A 15,535-nucleotide genomic window follows, 5' to 3' on the forward strand; every position below is an offset into this window, starting at 1 on the left:
TAGCCAGATCTTAGAAACAACCTAGATGCCCCTTAGCTAAAGAATGAATAAAGAAAATGTGGTATATTTACACAATGGAGTACTACTCAGTGGTAAGAAACAATGACATCCTAAAATTTACAGGCAAATGGACAGAACTAGAAAAAATCATCCTGAGTAAGGTAACCTAAAACCAGAAAGATAAATATACTATGTACTCACTCATAAGTAGATACCAGACATAAAAGATACCCAGCGTATAATCCGCAACTCCAGAGAAGCTAAAACCCTCTTCCAGAAACAGGTAGAAGCAGTTGCAGAAATCCACAACTAGCCAATGGGCCAAGCTTCTGGAGTACAATCCAAGTGAGGGAGGAGCGATTATATGAACAAAGGAGTCAAGGCCATGAATGGGAAACTCATGGAAACAGTTGACCTGAGCTAGTGAGAGATCACTGACTCAGGTTTGACAAATGGGGAACCTGCATAAGACCAAACTAGACTCCCTTAATATAGGTGACAATGGTGTGACTGGGACAATATATGAGGCCACTGGCAGTGGGTCCAAGATCTAACTCTAATGCACAAACTGATTTAGTGGAGCCCATTCTGTATGGAGAGATACCTTGCTCAGCCTAGACACAGGTGTGTAAGGTGGAGAGATGCCTTGGTCCTGCCTCAACTAGATGATGGGACAGACTTAGTAGACTTCCCAGGGGAGGCCTTACCCTCTTCAAGAAGCTGTGGGAGTGGAGGGAACGGAGAACAGGAGGGAGGGGGAACTGGGATTGGAATGTAAAAATGGGGGGATTCCTTTGAAATTTCTAATATGTGATCTTATCTATCATTTGTAAAGACATTAGGTCCTAAAGTCAGGAGTGAGCTGTTGGTTGGGTTTATAAAGTAATTCTGGTTGACTCTCAAGATGATCTATTCATGAATGAGGTTCTATAGTTGTAGCATTAAAGAGCTTTTATAGAGATTAACCATTTAGAAACTGATGGGAAAAGTAATAGTGTTTCTCTGAGGAATTGTGATACAGATGCGTAAGACAAAGATCTTTGTGATGAATGGATGTTGGACTTGATTGCCTTATTTTAGGTGGGGGCAGCTATTTTCACCTATGCCTGAAAGTAGGCTATTTCAGAACTCCACCTTAAAAACCAAGCATTCTTCATAAAGAATTCCAGATGTTCAGCTACAAAAGTTAACTTCCTCCTGTTTCTGCTGTTGTCGGTTCATGAGTTTGTGTGATCAGAGTGTGATGGTAGTGATGCCCACAGACTTGCTTCACTGTAGGTCAGTTGTACCACCACCCACCTGCCCTTACTCTGCACTAGCAAGCTAACTACATCTTCTTCTAACTACATGAGAAAACCAAAGGGTGGAGTGGTCATTGCAATGCAGACCTCTCTCAAAGACCACAGACCCCACACAGGCAGTCATGGTACCCCAGGAGAGAGCTAGAGCACTGATAGTTCTTTCCACTGTTCCTCTCCAGGGCCCCCGAGATCATCCTTGGTTTGCCATTCTGTGAAGCAATTGACATGTGGTCCCTTGGTTGCGTCATTGCTGAATTGTTCCTGGGCTGGCCGTTATATCCAGGAGCTTCTGAATATGATCAGGTAGGTCTGGGTGACACAGGAACTCAGTGTGTGACTTCATTCTCCATCCAGAAAACCTTGGATTACCATTTCACTTAGAACCTGACATAGGATTTCTGTCCTGGAACTCACTCTGTAGGCCAGGCTGGTCCTGAACTCACAGAGATCCACCTGCCTCTGCCTCCCGAGTGCTGGAATTAAAGTTGTGCGCCCCCACCTCCCGGCCATTATGATAGTCGTATGGGTTGACTTACTGCCTCTTTTGCCTGGCTTCCTCTTATTCCCCTCAGCCCCTCCCCGTGTGTGTGTGTGTGTGTGTGTGTGTGTGTGTGTGTGTGTGTGTGTGTGTGTTTACTCTTTTCTTTTTCTTCTTTTCCTTCTAAAACTAATAATTCCATCTTTCTCAAAATCACTAGAGTCATCGGTATACCATATGTGCAGTGACAGGAAAAGCCCTGACCTCTTTCTCATCTTTTCTTGCAGATTCGGTATATCTCACAAACACAGGGTTTGCCAGCTGAATATTTATTAAGTGCAGGGACAAAGACAACTAGATTTTTCAACCGTGACACAGACTCTCCGTATCCTTTGTGGAGGCTAAAGGTAGGAAAAACACCCCTCCCTCCATGCTGGTGGCCCAATAGTGAAGGAAGAAGGAAAGAAAAAATGAGCTTTTGATATTTTCAAATTGATAGCTTTAATTTGGCCAGAAAATTGGGGATGCAGGATACAGTTGTGAATACAAGCTGTGGTTGGATCTGAATGGTTAAAAACACCTGTTTCTTTGGACTACTGCTGCCTAAGAGGCTGTATTCCATGGGCAGACTGCTGAATTTCTGGGATTTGATCCTTGATGACTTATTTGTGCTAGGTAGGTGGGGCTCAGTATCCACAAGGGAATAGGACCAATGCCCCAAGCTCCTCCTAGGAGGATAGAATGTGGGAACCAAGTGAGCCAAGAAAAAGCTAGGCCAGGGACTAAGGCAGGAAAGAGCATTTGTGCTGGGCCCTGTAGGGCACAGGACTTTCCCAGGATAGACTCAAGCAATGAAAGTAGCCTACACAGTGCACATGTCACAAGCCCCAGGAAGAGGGCAGCTCTGATTCATCCAGGCCCATGTAGTGCACTGCTGGACACCATAACTCTTGATGGTTTTACCTTAATGGAAACATATTTTGCTTTTATTTGTAACCTATGTCTCATAATTAAAATTAACGTACTTGTCCTGGGAAGGAGAAAGTAATAACGACTTTAAGTATGTTATATTTTCATTTTTTACAGTAGGTTGGATTTTAGTGGGTTTGGTTTGGTTTGGTTTTGACAGGACCCCAACCAAATCCTAATACAGTTTAAAAATAATATGTACTTTCAAAGAGTTGGGATTTGAAAGTGAAGCAGGCTCTCAGAGGCTATGAATAGAGCACCTGACATTCAATAATCATGAATGTAAGAAGTCTTCAGGCAGAAGAGGGAGAGCCCAGGTTGGAGGTAGGGGACGGATACTTCTGTGTTTTACCAGGAAACTCATTCTTTGTTCAGCTGCTCCTAGGGGTTGAGCTGCTTCAAGTGTGCTAACCTTTAGCCAGAATTAATTACCTTAGATCCATGGATGAGTCCAAAACCCCATGACAAGTAGCAGCAATAGTTTCCCAGCATAGAGCACAGGCACTGGAAACAGCTGCCACTTGTTGGCCAGAGGCTTTGGTAGGTCCCCAAAGCTTTGTATTCTTGTGTTCCCATACAGTAGAAAGGGAAAGCAGTCATCCTAATGACCGTGCTTATGAAGAGCATTTAGTGAATTAATGTGCCTTAAAACAGTATAGGAGCTATAGGCATAAGGGATTGTTAAGTAAATTAAAAATTTAAAGCATGTCAAAGGGGCTCTGATCTTTCACGGTGAAATCTTATCTTCAACTTATGAAAAGCTGCAGAGGGATAAGGGTGTGGCTCTCATGATCTCTTTAGAATCTTTGGTAGCTGTGTCAGAATAGAAAGGAAGATGAGCTAGTGTGGATAGATAAAGGACACTTTCAGAAAAACCAAAGTCCCCTTCTCTACAGGGTGAGAAAAAGACCCTGGGGCCAAGCAGGAGCTCAAGTGCTTGAGATTCCGTGACTAAGAGAAGCCATCTTACCAGGAACTCAGGTGCTTGAGATTCAGTGACTAAGAGAAGCCGTCTTACCAGGAGCTCAGGTGCTTGAGACTCAGTGACTAAGAGAAGCCATCTTACCAGGAGCTCAGGTGCTTGAGATTCAGTGACTAAGAGAAGCCGTCTTACCAGCTTTTGCCTTTTCCATTAGACACCAGATGATCATGAAGCAGAGACGGGGATTAAATCAAAAGAAGCAAGAAAGTACATTTTCAACTGTTTGGATGATATGGCCCAGGTAAGTTCTGTGGATGAGTACGCAGTACAGCACTTGAAAATTTTAAACACCTGCAGGGCAGGGCTTGGTGGTACATGTCTTTAATCCCAACACTCAATCCTTGTGAGTTTGAGGCTGGCCTAGTCTACATAGTGAGTTCCAAGGCAGCTATGGCTAAATACAGGGACCCTGTCTTAAAAAAACAAACAAACAAACAAACAAACAAAGAACCCCACCAGCAGTGAGATCTATTCAAGCGAAGCACATAGTAGAAGTCCCCACGCCCCGACGGTGCTCATTGCTTTGCTTTTGAACAATATGGACCAGACTTGGAGGTAGGTGGAGGGGAAGCCATTTGGTACATGAAACCAACCCCTTAAAAAAATATTCCATTAAACAGACTCAGAGATCCACAGCCAAGCACTGGGCCAAGCTCTGGGAGATCTGTTGAAGAGACAGAGGAAGGATTGTGTGAGGGAAAGGGTGGTATCAGGGTCATGACAGTGGAACCCACAGGGACAGCTGAGCTGCGTTCATGGAAGCTCACGGACTCTGGACCATCAGCCTGGGAGCCTGCGTGGGACCCACCTAGGCCCTCTGCATGTGTGACACTTGTGTAGTTTGGTCCATTTGCGGGGCTCCTAGCAGTGGGATCAGAACCTGTCCCTGGTTCTTGAGCTGGCTTTTGGGAACCCAATTCTCATGCTGGGTTGCCTTGCCCAAACTTGATGCAGGGGGAGGAGCTTGATCCTGCCTCAACTTGATGCACCATGCTTTTTGACTCCCATGGAAGGCCTGCCCCTTTGTGAATGGAGTCAAGAGGAAGAGTGGATGGGGAAGGGGGTATGTTTGGAAGGGGGAAGGAGCTGGAGGAGAGGAGGGAGGGGAAACTGAGGCCTGTATGTAAAAGAAATGAAAAAAAATAATGAAAGAAAAAATAGCTCCATTGTATTGCTTCTTGTTTGTAAGGTAGTAACCAACCTATTAATGTTTTCTCCTGTGATGCTAAAAGGGCCTGAACCCAGGGCCGTGTTTGTGCTAGGCAGGCACTCAGTGCTGAGCTGAGAAGTCCAGCCCATGGCTGTATTGGAGTTGATGCCCATGGTTCAGTGTGTTAGTTTCCTTGGGCCTCTATAACAAGATGGAATGAATTGAAAGGTTTAAGACAGCACTCATGTATTCTCTCATAGTTCTGGAGGCCAAAAGCTAAAAGTGTGTGGTGTAAGGCCCTCGTGAACACCATCCGTATGCCTGGCTTCTCATGGCCCCTAGCAGCCTCAGAATCCCTTGCTCAAACTGCATCACTCCAACGTGCCCTACATGTGGCTGTTATCCCTGTGTCATCTCTGGTCTCAGTGTCAGATCTCTTCTCTTATAAAAGCACTGGTTATTGGATTTAGGACCATCCTAATCCAATATGGCCTCATCTTAACTTGATTCTATCTGCAAAGACCCTCTTTCCAAACAAGGTCACATTTATAGCTTCCACAGATTAGGACTTGAGTTTAAGCTTTTAGGGGAATCCAATTCAGACCACTATACTCAGTCACTGTCAGCTCACAAGCAGAGACTTTTTCACTCACTACAGACATCTTTTTACCTTTGTATCAGAGATAATTCCACATCTTCGGGTATTTTTATTTAGAGACTAGTCTAAACCCAGAATGAGGTTTCCTTTAAAATGCTGAGAAATAAAACTGTAGCTCAATAAACACTTAGCATACCTCTTAGCAAAGATGAGTGTAACCAGAACTCCTGATTCTGAGTAACGTACACTTGTCATTTGATTAGTAGCTTAAATGGTCTGTGAAAACTGAAATTGCTTTCCAGAGCCCCTCTTGGAAAGCACAAAGCAAGCCTTTGAAAGGCCATGCTGGTGGAGGCCTGCCATCGGGAGGAGAGTCTTGTGTCCAGGTCCACTGCTGGGAACACAGGAGCTGAAACCACTCTGGTCCCAAATCTGGGAGCCATGAGAAGGGTGGAGTAATGAGGATGAAGGAAGAGGGAACCCAGACTCTTCTTTTCTGGTCCAGAGTTGAACAAACATTTTCTGTCTTCTTATGCTGTCTTATCTTAAAACGTTTGAGGGTGTGTGTGTGTGTATGTATGTGTGTGTGTGTGTGTGTGTGTGTGTGTTTATATCTTTGTTGCTATTTGTAGTAAAGCACATTTAGCATAAAGTTTCTCATCTTAGCCTTTTTAAACAAAGTTCAAGAGTATCAAGTACATCCACTCTGTTATGCAATCAGTCTCCAGAACCTTTCCTCCTGTGACTGTTTTTAATAAGGTATGATAAAGGCTGCATTTCGCTTGGCCAGTTAAAACAGGAGCAGGTTTGTGCCTTGTCACGGGGTATATTTTCATGTGTCACCACCCATGGTGGCCTCTTTCTGCCCCTACACCTACCTGGTGCCTGACTGCCTTGGCCATTCTGTTCCTTCAATATAAGAAGCCATAACCTGCGGGCTGGAGAGATGGCTCAATGGTTAACAGCACTGTCTGCTCTTCCAGAGCTCCTGAGTGCAATTCCTAGCAACCACATGGTGGCTCACAACCATCTATAATGAGATCTGGTGCCCTCTTTCTGGCATGCAGGCATACATGCAGACAGAACACTGTGTCATAATAAATACATACATGCGTGCATACATACATAAGTGAAGCTATGACCTGTGTAAGTAGCAGCACACAGGACTATGTGTCTTCCATTGGGGGCAATCTACCCTCTGGAAACTGGGAGGGAGGCGTGAGATCAGAGGTGGTTACAGGGTATGCTCTGGCTCTTACTCCTCTGTCCCTGCTTGCTTCCAGGTGAACATGACAACAGATTTGGAAGGGAGTGACATGTTGGTAGAGAAGGCAGACCGACGGGAATTCATTGACCTATTAAAGAAGATGCTGACCATAGATGCTGATAAGAGGATCACTCCCATTGAAACTCTGAACCACCCGTTTGTCACAATGACACACTTGCTTGATTTTCCCCATAGTACACAGTAAGTGTCCTAAGTGATCCTTGTACCAGGGGCAGCACGTTGAAGGCCCAGATAGTAAATACTCTATAGCCCTCTGGATTCCCCTGCTGCACCACAGTTCTGATAGAGTTGAAAGCAACTGTGATATATCAAATAAGCAAAGGTGGGGTCTGCATTCCAAAAAAGCACTTAGAAAACTTGTAAGGGCTGTACTGGCCCTAAGACTGCGGTTGTACCAAAAAGGAGGGAACCTGGGACATGGGAGACCAGAGTGTCGGTGCACAAAGGAAGCGGGCAAAGCAACAGTGCTTAGTCTAAAGCAACCCAGCATCAGTGGCAGAGGTCCTTCCAACGTTGCCCTGCAGCGAACCAGTCCATTCCCTCGACTTGCTATGGACTCTAGCAAGCTCTGGGTACCGTGAGTAACTAAACAGATTGGCTACTTGCCCACTAAGTCTTCAGAGGGGAAGATATAGAACAGTGGCTGTTACCAAGAAAGGAATGGGGGTGTTATGAGTCAGTATGACAAGGAGCTGACTCAGCAGGCCAGAAGACCACAGTGCAACCTCTGAAGATGAGGAAGAAGACGGGTGTAAGCAGTCAGGCACTGCCTATGTGAGCTCTCCAGCATGACTAAACATTGGACACAGGGACAGTGGGTGACATGCCATCGAAGTTAGAGCAAACCATGCTCAAGGAGGATTTTGTCTCTTATCAAAAGCACAATGTAACTCATGAAGACTTAGAAGCAGCTGAATGGTTGGTTAGATTTGTGTTGAATATAGACCTAACTGCTGCCATATCGGTAATCTAGAAGGAAAAAAAATGTCTGTAGGATCTTGCAAGTGGGAGGGTGTGTTGGCAACTTAGTGACAGCCATTTCCAAGCAGAAACTTGTTCAGCAGGTTAAAAGATGAGTGAGAGTAGGGAAATGGATGGCAGCCTTACAAGAAGTGAGGCTGTGAAAGGGAGGGAGGAAACAGAAGGTCAAAAGGGACAAGAGGAAAGGTTTTGAGAGTGAGGAAACAAGAAAATATTAATGGGAAGAACCTGGTAGCAAGTGAGGGTTCAAGGAGAAAGATGCTTGTGACCAGTTTCTTCTGATGGTGTTCTAGCTGAGTGGAGAGGCGGGCAAGAGGAAGGTGTGGGCGTCCACAGGTGCACTGGATAGCAGAGGAGCACTGAGGGAGTTCCTGTCAGACAGCTTTGTCTCAGAAATAGAGGTGGAGTCACTGGTTAAGAACAAGAGGAACGGCGGCTTTAAAACTGGGCATTGGCATGATGGCTGTGGCTGGAGCGATGGCCCAGGGGTAAAGAGTCAGCCGCACAGATGTGAGGGCTGGGCTTAGAATCCCTGGCACACACATAAATGCCAGGGGGTCTGCCTGGAATCCTAGAGCTCAAGAGGTGAAGACAGAGGATCCCAGGGGCAAGCTGGCTAGCTAGACTACTTGAGGGTAGTCAAGAAAGGTACTCAGGAGAGCTGGAGAGGCAACTCAGTGGCTAAGAGCCCTTCTGCTTTTCAAATGACCTGGGTTCAAGTCCCTGCACCCACATGGCAGCTCACAACTGTCTGTAACTTTTGTCTCAGGGGATCCAGTGCCCTCTTCTGGCCTCCCCGGGCACCAGGCAAGCATACAGTGCACAGACAAACACATAGCAAATCACCTGTACACATAAAAAAAAATTTAATTAAAAAAAAAGATACTTGGGAGCTGGAGAGATGGCTCAACAATTAAGAGCCCTTACTGCTCTTCAGAGGACTGGGGCTCAGCTCCCAGCATCCACATCAGGTAGCTCACAACCATCTGTAACTCCAGGTCCAGGGGATCCAATGCCCTATGGCCTCCTCGGGCACACAAATGATGCACACACACAACCACTCTGAAGTGTGTCTTATCCATCAGTTCTCTTCCATAGCATAGTGAACTAACTGATGATCCTAAAGAGAAAACGTATTTACTGGTAATCAATACCATGCCTGCCCACAGCTCCTGCTGAGTACCTACCTAGTCTACTCCAGTACTACAAGTACTTCTACTTAGATGAGCAGGGTCCTGTTCTTTGTGTTCAGTAAGGAAGCATCCCTAGTTTCATTGAGGAGCAGTGGCAATTTAGAACTTAGAAGTCAGCATAAAAAAGAGAGACAGGCCATCCCTAGGCCTACCTGAGAGTGGGCTGAATCTTTTGTGGGTTCCCAGAAGACCATGGAGAACTCTAGAGTAGAAACAAACATGCAGACCTACCCACCCTTGGGGCTGAGCCTAAACTGCTCCACAATGAAGTTTTGCAGATGAAAGTGAAACCCCTCGTTTCTCTACACCCAGGTTCTAGTAAAGGCCAGTCTTCTTATAAACTAACCCAAAGTAGAAGTACTTGTCTCATCCTAACAATCAAGCTCCACCCTGCAATGAGAAAACTGCAGTCTGAAGATTATACATTGAGCCATACAAAAATCACTGATGCTTTAAGAGTGTTCCAAAAAGAATGCATCTGGCATCGTTTTATTGTCTTTTGCTCTATGTGAAAGCACCGAGCAATAGGCTAGATAGGTACTTCGCAGAAGCTGTGGGTGGGCATGGTGTCGCTTACCAGTGAATATGTTTTCTCTCTAGGACCATCCGTTTGCTAACTATGTGTTGTATATCAAGTAGCCAGTGTGAATAGTAGTTGGTGTGAATAGCCATTAACTTAGAAAGAAGTAGGAATCTCTAGGTCATGTCTATGTTCAATTTCTGAAATTTGGAAATCATATTCTAGGATAGCCTATTAACACCTATTTAGTTCAAAATAGAGCACACCTGTAGTATACAGCAATTTATACAAATTTTAAAGTAGTAGAAAACTGTTACCTTTTTTATATTCAGTTACTGCAGTAGACATTTTAAATTGTAGATTCAGTGAGATTTTATCTTGAATATTAGTGCTTGAGGAAAAGTGAACCTAACAAAGGCACAGTGTATGAGGAGCAGAGTATGAATTGAGTAAACACAGTGGATGGCCAGGAGCTGGAGTGGCCAAGGCCACTGAAATGCCTTCATGCTCGTACCTGCACTCCTTTAGTACTGTTGTAGTTGGGGCTTTGGTTTTGAATCACCAAGACAATGGAGGAAGAAGAGGGGGAGAGAATTCTACTTCATGTAACTAGACAAGAATTAAAAAAAATGGTTAAGGAAATTGGGAATGTGTATGCGAGAGTGGGGCAAGTAGGGGTAAATTGACAGTTAGTAATTGTCTATCTGGCAAATTATCTGTCCTAAACCTTCGACTTTATTTATAAAATTGAGACAATGATCATAATTCTGTCTTGTGGATGGTGTAAGACTGAGAGGGATATTTTAAATATATACCACTCCTCAGTAAAAATTAGTCATCATTGTCATTGTTGACAGGTTCCTGCGAGAAGTCAGCTACCTAAATTCATGACCCTGGATGGGAGAATTGTTTGACTGACCTAGATGGTGCGCCTAGGGTCATTAGAATGGGGGAGGGGTAGACAAGTTGGCTCTAAGGAAGGTGGAAGTAGATTGTAGCAGCTCCTTAATATCCTGGGTTGATGAGTGAGAACTACACTGAGAATGAGCAGTGAGATTCGAGGCAGAAAAGTAATGGGAGGAAGGTACAATGAAGCGTGCCTGTGGTGTGGAGGTTGCCCATCCAGGACGGGAGGAAGGGCATCGAGACTCACAATGGGGAACTCTCTCTCACAGTGCTGACAGTTCCAGGAGCAGACTTTGAGAAGGCCAGGTTACCGTATTAACCATTCTCTCCTTCTCTCACTGTTTTCTCTCCTTCCCCCCACCTCACCCTCTTTCTTGTCCCTTGTGTCTCTGCCTCTACCTTTTGAATGAACAGTGTCAAGTCTTGTTTCCAAAACATGGAGATTTGCAAGCGCCGGGTGAATATGTATGACACAGTGAACCAGAGCAAAACACCCTTCATCACACACGTGGCCCCCAGCACATCTACTAACTTGACCATGACATTTAACAACCAGCTGACCACTGTCCACAACCAGGTGAGTGTCAGACACCAGGGAAAGGTGGGCAGGGCCACCAGTGGGCATCAGGACTCAGATGTACCCCAGCTGTCCCCCAGCAGACCCAACAGGTTTCCCTGTGTTGTCCTTTCGGGTCTGTAAGCTGAAGTACTTGCTCCGTGATTAGTTTTAAGGGGCCAAGATCTCTCTGTTCTGACTACTGCTCCCTGAGATGGTACCTCTTCCCATCTTCCTCCGAGCAGATGTGGAAACGGAGCCTTCTAAAAAAGTTCTAGGACCAGTACAGCAGGAGTCCCTCCTAGCACCCCTGTGTGCATATGGTCTTTATTCAGGAGAGGTAAAGCCTGTCCATTCTCTGAGTCATAGAAAAGCCAGCTCATGGGTCTGTCCCTGGAATCCTAGAAACTTTACCCAAGGAATTCAGGAAACTGAGGTTTCCTTTACACAGATCCCCAGCCTTCTGCAGATGGGAAGACTCCACAGCATAGATTGTTTGAGATGCAGATGAGATTCGGGAAATGGACACTAGAGGAAGAGTCTCCACCCTAGTTCATCTGCCTCCAGAATCTGTGACTCCCATCTTCAGTCTTAAGTCTCCAAAGAAGTGTTCCCAGACATGGCAGTCTTAGTGTCAGTGTGCGATGACAAGGGCACAAGCGCACACACTCCTTCAAAGAGAAGTAACTATGTAAACTGATGTGTGAATGCCATCACCTGAGTGCCACCTTCAGTTGCCTGGTCCTCCTGGCACTCATGAGTCACCGGCCTGTTCCTACTCACTGCTGTTCCCTCCTAGCTTGACTTCCAGTTACTAGCTCTTCCTCTGCTTAGACTCTCAGTGCCATCTGGAATCCGCTGCCCCCTGGAGGCCATCAGTTCTCAAAGATGTCTTAGAGTGAAGAGCTCATTTTCCTGCCAGGCCTGAGGTTAAGGCTTTTTGCATCTAGAGTTTCTCAACACGGGCCACTGGGGTTTTCTTCATTACCTTGAGGCTTGCTTTTCCCGTCCTTAGGAGACTCTTGATCCTAACTCCCTAACCTCAAATCCCTTGTCCCCATCGGCCACCTGGCTGTTCCTTCCATTACCCAAGGATCTAAGAGGACACATGGGAAGGGAATTCCTCCAATCATGTGTCAGGTCAGGTGAATACCCCTGCCCTCCAGCCTTTCCATGGACATCTTCATAGGCTTCAGACTGGAGGGCTGGAGGTCCCTGACTATAACAGAACAGGTTACCTCCGTGTTTCCTATGATAGGACAGGCAGCATATCCATTCCAAAGAATATCACCAAAACTGAAAAACGCAAAGGCAGGTCCCAAATAAGAACACCTCTGTTCTCCATGGCCCTGAGACCTGCAGAGCTGGCCAGGTTGAACTACAGTTGAAAAGACTGTTAACTTCGTATAATGGTGGGCTTGAGCTCTGGGAAATGAAATGCTGCCCTACTAAAGCATGATCCTAAGAACAAATCCTCCGTCATCTGAACTCAGAATTGTAGATCCTAATTAAATATAGCATAAAAACAAGTTTGTCTGGTTATACCCTAGACCTAAGCACGAAGGCATGCTTTCCCTCCTCTGATAATGTTATGAAATATTCATTATTACTGACAGTAAATACCATTGTATCAGACTTGTTTCAGCATGGCATCATCCAGTCTTTCCAGCATCCCTGTGGAATAGGTATTGTCATGGGCATTTTAGAGGCAGAAACTGAGGCACAAGGCAGTTAATCTCTTACCTAAGGATGCCTGTTAGTGCATCTGAGATGGGTTTGGCCTTTGATTCCAGCAGTCTGCTATCAGAGTCTGCACTCCTGAAACACAACAAGACCTCTTTTGTATGTTAGTGACCCAGTGCTGTTTCCCTTCCGTGAGGTCCTTGGGGTTTTTCTGCTCATTCTAAATGTTAGATGTCTAGAAGCAACAAAATACGCCTACAGTTTCATGTTAGTGACAGGACGAGAACTAGTTCTGTGCTGCTCTTAACATACATCCAGTAGACTTGGGATCTTTCCCAAGTGGTCACTAATCTCTAATTGCTTATGTCTCAAGGACGATGGCTCAATATACCATATACAATATACCATAATTATGTACTTTCAAAAACTATTAGTAACCAGGTGGTGGTGGCACACACCTTTAATCCCAGCAAGCACTCAGAAGACAGAAGCAGGTGGATCTCAATGAGTTCAAGGCCAGCCTGGTCTACAAAGTGAGTTCCAGGACAGCTAGGGCTACACAAAGAAACCCTGTCTTTGAAAAAAAAAAAAAAAAAAGAATCACTTGGTCCATCTTTGTAACATAGGTTGCCAGTGAACTTGCTTTTTCTTCTCATTTGCCTTTGTTAGCCAGGACAGCTATTAGCAGGTGATGTCACTCTTAAAAATCTCCCTCACCCTCTCACACACTTCCACCAACTAATCCGGAGCAGCGTTGGAAATGGAGGGCAACTGTCACCATGCCTGCTCACACGGGGGACTGGTGCTCACAGCAGGACATGCGTTCTACTTTTCCTTCCTCGACTCTACAAAGAGATCATCATCTTTGTAGATCCCTCCCAAGGAGCTCGTGATCTCCATGGTAAAACATGAGCTAAAACAGATCCAGATACAGACTGCACACAAGAGGGCCCAGTAAGGCAGACAAGCAGAGGACCACAAGTAGAACCCAGGCCCTACTCCCAGGGAGGCATCATTCAGGATGCTGACTACACTGCCCAGCACAATCTGCTAGGGAGCCAAAGGATTCCTAGGAGATGAATAGTCTATGCTTCCAGTGAGCTAGTAGACTAATGTCCTGAAGAAAAAGATAGCTAACATTTATCAAGGAAGGTAACAGAGGGACTTTAGAAAGCAAAAAGTACTGGTCCAGGATGCATCCAACACATTCATGAGGCTGTCGCTGGCGTTTGTGAGCAGCAGTGTAGGTGCAGAGCTGGGTGCTAATGTGCAGAGTGGTCTCTAAGAGAATGAGCCAAAGCTGGGCCTCTTCCAGAGCACCCACATTGTAACTCCAGTCCCAGGAAACACTGTGCCCTTTTCTAGCCTCTGCGGGCACTAGGCACAGGCATGCTGCACAGACATACATGCAGACAATACACCCATACATGTTTTTTAAATTAAAAGAGAAGGAGAAAATAATGCTGTGCCCAAGAATTGAAAGAGAGGTGGAGTGCATACGTCACTAATAAAGGCACCAGAGAACAACTGGAACAAGTCACTGGGTCCTAGGGATATTTGGAAGGCCAGGCTTCAGAACAGTGACTGTCGGAGGATGGGGCAGCACGGTCAAATGGGAAGACACTGGTGCCACAGCCCCAGGCAGGGGACCTTGAGGACCTGAGCTTGTAGGTCTGAGTTGTGGCAGTAGGAAATGTGCTCAGGGAGCTGTTATGTCATCAGCACATAGACACTGGATCCTCCATGTGCACACATGTCCCCACCATATTTCCAGGAGGCTGAAAATGAATATACACTTACGATACGCAGCTCAGAATCGAAATAAGTGTGTCACAGGAGTTCGTAACCATTTTCAAATAAATGTATTGTCTTGTACTAAAATTCAGCCCAAAATCTATATAACAAACTATGCAACTATGCAGAGCCAAAGATACAGCTCAGTAGTAGACCTACCTTGTGCACTCAAGGTTCTGATTTGGTTTTTTTAAGATTTATTTATTTATTAAATATACACCAGATTGATGGTTATGAGCCACCGTGTGGTTGCTGGGAATTGAACTCAGGACCTCTGGAAGAGCAGCCAGTGCTCCTAACCTCTGAGCCATCTCTCCAGCCCAAGGTTCTGATTTGTCTGATTGTCCTAGCATCACCCAAAGAAAAAGTAAAACAAGACTCTGCCCTTTTTTTAAATGAAATTTGGCGTTAACTCCACTAGAAATTCCCCTTACATGTGTGTCCAGTATTTACTCTAAGTCTACCTCCTCCGTATCACTTAGTTCTTACAACCTCTACCCTTTTAATATAATTCCTCATGTTGTAAGAGGAACCCCAACCATAACATTATTCTGTTGCTACTTCATAACTGGAATTTACTAGTGTTATGAGTTGTAACATAATATCAGATATCCAGGATATCTGATATATGACCCCCAAAGAAATCATGACCCCCAGGTTGACTGCCTCTCTTCTAGAGGTACAACTCCTTGTAGACAACGTTCAATCTGAAGCCATTGCTAACCTCTGCCTCTCTTTGCTAAGGAGAGAAATGTAAGAATTCCCAGCAAAGAATTTGCTTTCCCTCTACAGGTCTGTTTCTGTTGGAAGTTCTGTTTCAGAAGTCAGATACAGATGTTTGCATATACTGCTTTCATGGTAGCAGTGTCCTAGGTGGGCTAAGGGTGTCTCTTTAGATCCCAGCAAGAGTCTCCCCTTCTTTCTGGTGCCTGGGCTTCCCTGCTGAGACCCGTTTATCTGGGACCAGGCCTGCAGGGGCCGCCCAAGCATAGACTACCTGGATCCACGGGAGGGGGAGTGAGCTAAGGCGGAGCTCCTGGGTGGCAGCATAAACGTGCATCTAAACCCCTCAGGATGGTGGAGCCTTGCTGGGACAAGGAGAAGAAACGCAGGGCTCAGCTTTTCCCACCCTCCCC

The 15,535-nt window shown here is 45.5% G+C and overlaps 1 protein-coding gene and 1 long non-coding RNA gene across 5 annotated transcripts in view; one reads left to right on the forward strand and one right to left on the reverse strand.

The window, feature by feature from the left end:
• The window catches only part of Hipk2 (homeodomain interacting protein kinase 2), a 187,399-nt gene that overhangs the window by 127,872 nt on the left and 43,992 nt on the right, over positions 1–15,535 (forward strand). For all 4 annotated transcript variants that reach the window (XM_040728448.1, XM_040728449.1, XM_040728450.1 and 1 more), the window contains 5 exon segments: positions 1,481–1,604; positions 2,067–2,186; positions 3,885–3,971; positions 6,762–6,946; positions 10,781–10,943. In XM_040728448.1, coding sequence (XP_040584382.1) covers positions 1,481–1,604; positions 2,067–2,186; positions 3,885–3,971; positions 6,762–6,946; positions 10,781–10,943 — 679 coding nt within the window.
• Positions 1–15,535, reverse strand: part of LOC110339240 — a 92,432-nt gene that overhangs the window by 22,461 nt on the left and 54,436 nt on the right. Inside the window, exon 3 of the long non-coding RNA XR_002381353.2 lies at positions 12,666–12,740. This is a non-coding gene — a long non-coding RNA (uncharacterized LOC110339240). The remainder of the gene's footprint in view (positions 1–12,665; positions 12,741–15,535) is intronic.

This window comes from Mesocricetus auratus, unplaced genomic scaffold, assembly GCF_017639785.1.
Source record: "Mesocricetus auratus isolate SY011 unplaced genomic scaffold, BCM_Maur_2.0 Super-Scaffold_100019, whole genome shotgun sequence".
Lineage (NCBI taxonomy): Eukaryota > Metazoa > Chordata > Mammalia > Rodentia > Cricetidae > Mesocricetus > Mesocricetus auratus.